This window comes from Acyrthosiphon pisum, chromosome A2 (genome assembly GCF_005508785.2).
Source record: "Acyrthosiphon pisum isolate AL4f chromosome A2, pea_aphid_22Mar2018_4r6ur, whole genome shotgun sequence".
Taxonomy (NCBI): domain Eukaryota; kingdom Metazoa; phylum Arthropoda; class Insecta; order Hemiptera; family Aphididae; genus Acyrthosiphon; species Acyrthosiphon pisum.
In genome coordinates, this window is record NC_042495.1 from 31,022,143 (window position 1) to 31,026,729 (window position 4,587).

General features: G+C 24.7%; 1 protein-coding gene across 1 annotated transcript in view; it reads right to left on the reverse strand.

The window, feature by feature from the left end:
• Positions 1 to 1,891: 1,891 nt before the first annotated feature.
• Positions 1,892 to 4,587, reverse strand: part of ACYPI46154 (uncharacterized LOC100570519) — a gene marked incomplete at its 5' end in the record, with an annotated part of 13,836 nt that continues 11,140 nt past the window's right edge. The window contains 7 exon segments of the mRNA NM_001293468.1: positions 1,892 to 2,318; positions 2,386 to 2,445; positions 2,646 to 2,693; positions 2,869 to 2,895; positions 3,437 to 3,496; positions 4,122 to 4,123; positions 4,125 to 4,170. Of these exon segments, the coding sequence (NP_001280397.1) occupies positions 3,494 to 3,496; positions 4,122 to 4,123; positions 4,125 to 4,170 (51 nt within the window).

Genomic DNA, 4,587 nt, shown 5'->3' on the forward strand with positions numbered 1-4,587 from the left:
CCATAAATAAAGCCGTAACCAAATGGAAGTGTAGCAATTGGTAAGTGAACAAATAATAATATTGATTTACTTAATATATACCTAGGTACCTAAATTATAGAGTTAATATTATATTACCTTATTATTTTTTTTTCTTTATGTTTACTGATTAAACCACTATCGTCATTTGATTTTCAAATGTCATACATTTGTATAATATGTTGCCATTTTAAAATCAAAATGTTATAGTGTTCTAACCAATAAATATAAGGGTCTAAAAAAATTAAAATATTATACACTATTAGAAAATCATTAATCTAAAATTTTGAAAAAAAAAAAATTGAAAATAGTCAATACAGTTTTTGTTGTATTCGATTTTGTCGTTGGTTGTAAAAGTATCATTTTTTTTTTCTAGATGATTTATTTCCAATATCAGCATCTCACCTCCCTATCTATTACATGATGTACATATAAATATAATGTCTTCCTATATTTTTTTTAGTTTTAGATCGTTTTAACTGTGTACTCATTAAAAATATCAGATTCTTATAATAATTATTGATTATGCTTTATTACTCTTATGTTTAATAATATACAAGGCTGGGCATTAACGAGTTAAAAAGTTAAAGTTAAGTTAAAAAGTTAAGTTACTTTTAACTAAGTTACTAACGAGTTACTTTTTTTTTTAGAAGTAACTTCTATCTTAACGAATAACTTTTTTTTTAAAGTAACTTATAACTTAACTCGTTAATTCATTTTATAATCACGTTAAATTATATACTTTTATAATTAATTTGATTATTAATATTTAGTTCATAGTTGGTAATAACAAAGTAAAATTTAAAAGTTTTACCATCACTTTGGAAAACTTTTAGGTAAAAAAATAAAATATACAAATAATTTAATTATTTTGTTGGATTTCATAATATATAAGTACTTACAACAAAATACATTTTTTTAAGATATAAAGACCTACATTATAATATTATGTTATTTGTAGATCTTTAACATGAGGTGTAAATGGTGTAATTATAAGTTTTATATGAAAAAAAAGTAAATTATTTTTAACTAAGTTAAGTTACTTATTTTTTCCAACTAACTTGTAACTTTAACAAGTTAAATAAAAAAGGAAAGTAACTTTTAACTTTAAACTTAACTTACATTTTTCCAAATTAACTTAACTTAACGAGTTAAAAAAAATAGTTAACTTGCCCAGCCTTGATAATATATAGAACAAACATTAGATGGATAAACCTCTTTACAACGGAAATATCAGTTTGTACCGAGCGATCCCGTTATAAGGAGGTTTTACTGTATTATATGTTGTATTACTCTTTATGTAAATTTTGTTAAAAAAAATTAACCTCATCGGGGGAAGACGTTGGTCTCTTTAAAATCCAAATGGTTACATGGACTGCCTTGTTTACGCTTGGGAAGACGATTTTTTTTTTATTGAAAAACATAAAATAAAATATTTAGATAGGTATCTAGGTAATATTCGTTTAGGTTACAGTTATAAATTAGATTTTATTTACTGTATTGTATATATTTTTTAATGAGTAAGTACCTATCTAAAAATGCAATATATACAGGCCGCGTAAGTACGCGCGAATATTAAAAATACTACGGCGGCAATGCGGCATAATATACGTGTAACGTGTATGCATTTTATATTTACGCGATCCGCCACAGGCGAAGGTTGAGAAAATAATAAACATCGCTCCCGAATGAGCAAAATCGTCGGCCAGCCGCCGACTGTGAGTAGTGGGCGTGGCTTAAACGTCGCGTGCTTGCGGATCGCGAAAACACCTAACAGCGCGTTCTCTCGGTCGTTGTATACGTTTCACTTTTACTGTGACTGCCTCTTAAGATCAATGAAAAATAATATATAAGTAATAAATATAGCCATTAACCAATTATAATTATATTTATTATTCAAGTATATATATTATTACATTGTTAGACATAATAGTATAGTGTATAGCTAATATTTATTAAAAAACTATTAATTAACATTAATATTTATTTATTTTTAATCGTTGTTAAATATTGAATAATAGTTAGGTTAATTAATATATTTAAAAGTCACTATTTTATAAATATATAATAATATTATAATACACATGTTAAATTTCAAATATTTATTAGTAACTCAAGATTATTTAAAATTTAATATTAAGAATTTAATGAAAATTAAATATTTATCAATCTGTATGATTGGAAATTGTTACTTGGGAATTCTTGGTTAACATTAATTGGAACCTAGGTAGCTTATATTATTAAAGTGATATTTACCTTTTTTGTACTATTATTTTATATTTTTTAACATCAAACTGGTTCTATAATATGAAAATACATAATTAATTATTATGATCCAAAACTGAAATAATTATAACTAGTATTTACCTTCAAAAGTAGGATATACGCTGTATTTTGCACAAAATAATGACACTGAACTTGAGTATTCTTTGAAAAAATAAAAAAATAACAGTTTAATTGGATACAATTGTTTATTTTTAGTTGAATATAATATTTATAGAACCTTCTGAATCATAGTTTAAGAGTATACGAGTATATTATAATTTAAATTATAATAATAATAAATTATTTTATAATGTGTGAGATTTATGTTATATGGGTTTGTAACCAGTTTAATAATTATCTACCTGTTGTTTTGTTAGGACTATACTCATTAATAAACTTATTTATTGGATCTGAAATGATTTGAATTAGGTTCACGTAAGTGTTTATTGTTAGTTTATATATGCTACATTTTATATTTGCATAGACACCTGCATTAAACGCAGTAATAAATATGCATGGATTATAAATAAGCATTAAACATTCAATAATTATTATTATATATTATCATTGACAAAAACTACTTACCTGGGTAATTAGAATTTTCGACAGATTCTAATATATCATATTACATAAGATTTTAGTTTACACTATAGGTCATATAAATATATTTTATAAATGTGTATGAAAGTATAAAATAAAACAACAGCAAGGAACATGAAAGGTTAGCGGTGCTTGTAACATTATGTTTATGATGATGTGTAATATTTTAATTATAATGTTGAGAGATGTATTGAAAATCTGTGTATCGTATTAATTACAGCACCTAGGAAAAAAACGGCCCACTAACATTAACAACTTACATATTAGGTACAGCCACTGATAATAATTTTGGTGTAAAAAGAGTTTTTTTACAACTACATGTTAACAACATAATTTCTCCTTTTACTATTGTTAGTACGTGTGATCGTTATATTACTGAGAAAGTATACAACAAGACTACAATTAATTATATAACATCTCATACTGAATTAATTCCCTCTTCCCTGATGCTGAATTATAATAATATAATATATACATTTATTATCAAATAATAAAATTGAATATTATATTATTATAACTATGTGATAGCCGGTAAGCAGTCGTGTAAACTTACTCATTTTATTAAATTTTTCTATTAATTCTTCTGGGCTCCAAATTTCCTTGAATCGATTCACTATAAAAGTATATATTTTTATATTATGTATAAAAACAGTAACAAAGTGAAATATTATTAAATGTTTTTATAATTCAATATAATCAACTACACATAATTCTAATAATTACAACATAAAAATCATATAATATCATAATTAAGTTTTAATTAGGCATGATGCAATGTAGTAGGTTAGTAGTAGGACCCTCAGTTTCTCCTCGAATTTAAACTATGAATCATTTCTGTATAAGCTAGGTTTTTATTCTACACTAAATCAATAAAGACTATCAGCAATACAGTGGATTGAGATCAGCCATGGGCGCACAAAAATACACAAAAATGTTGTAAAAACTGAAATTTATAAATATTATAATATTGTCAAAAGTTTAAACTTTAAAAAAAAGCCCCGTCCGTTTTCTTGAGAAGATGTTCAGAAATTTTATTTTTTTTACAACGTTAAAATCAAACCGTCTAAAGTCTCACAATCTTGTCACAATGGAGGGTCTAATTTATTTTTTATTGACTGACTGGAACCACCTTAATCATCTATACCTATTACTATATAATATTATAGATTCAATGACCACAGGACATGTTATTTATTGTTAAAATATAACACGTTTAATGACTAGACAAGTATACTTACTGAATACAATTTTAAAAATTCCAAAATGGTTTTCATTTTTAAAGTCACTATCTAAAAATAGATAAATTATATTATAATATATAAATCTCAGTTTATAATTTATTGTTTTTATATTTCAATATAATCCACTACAAATACTTGTGGACCTACGCAATTACAACATATATTTATATAATCATATTCAAATTATTAATTTAGCACAATGCAAGTGTAAGTATACTTAGCATTGTGAAATAAAACAGCAACATGCCACGGATTTAGCAATAAATTGGTATTTTTTTTTAGTGTGGTTTAAGGTTCTTACTCATTAAACATTTCTTACATCTCTAAAAATAATCTCTGATATTTTTGCCTTATTCAATGGAGTTGTTTTTGAGTATATAAGCTATACAAATACATATGGTTTTAAGGTAAAATATATTGATTCGGGGGGTGTTTGCTGGATAATTCTATGTATGCCTGAACA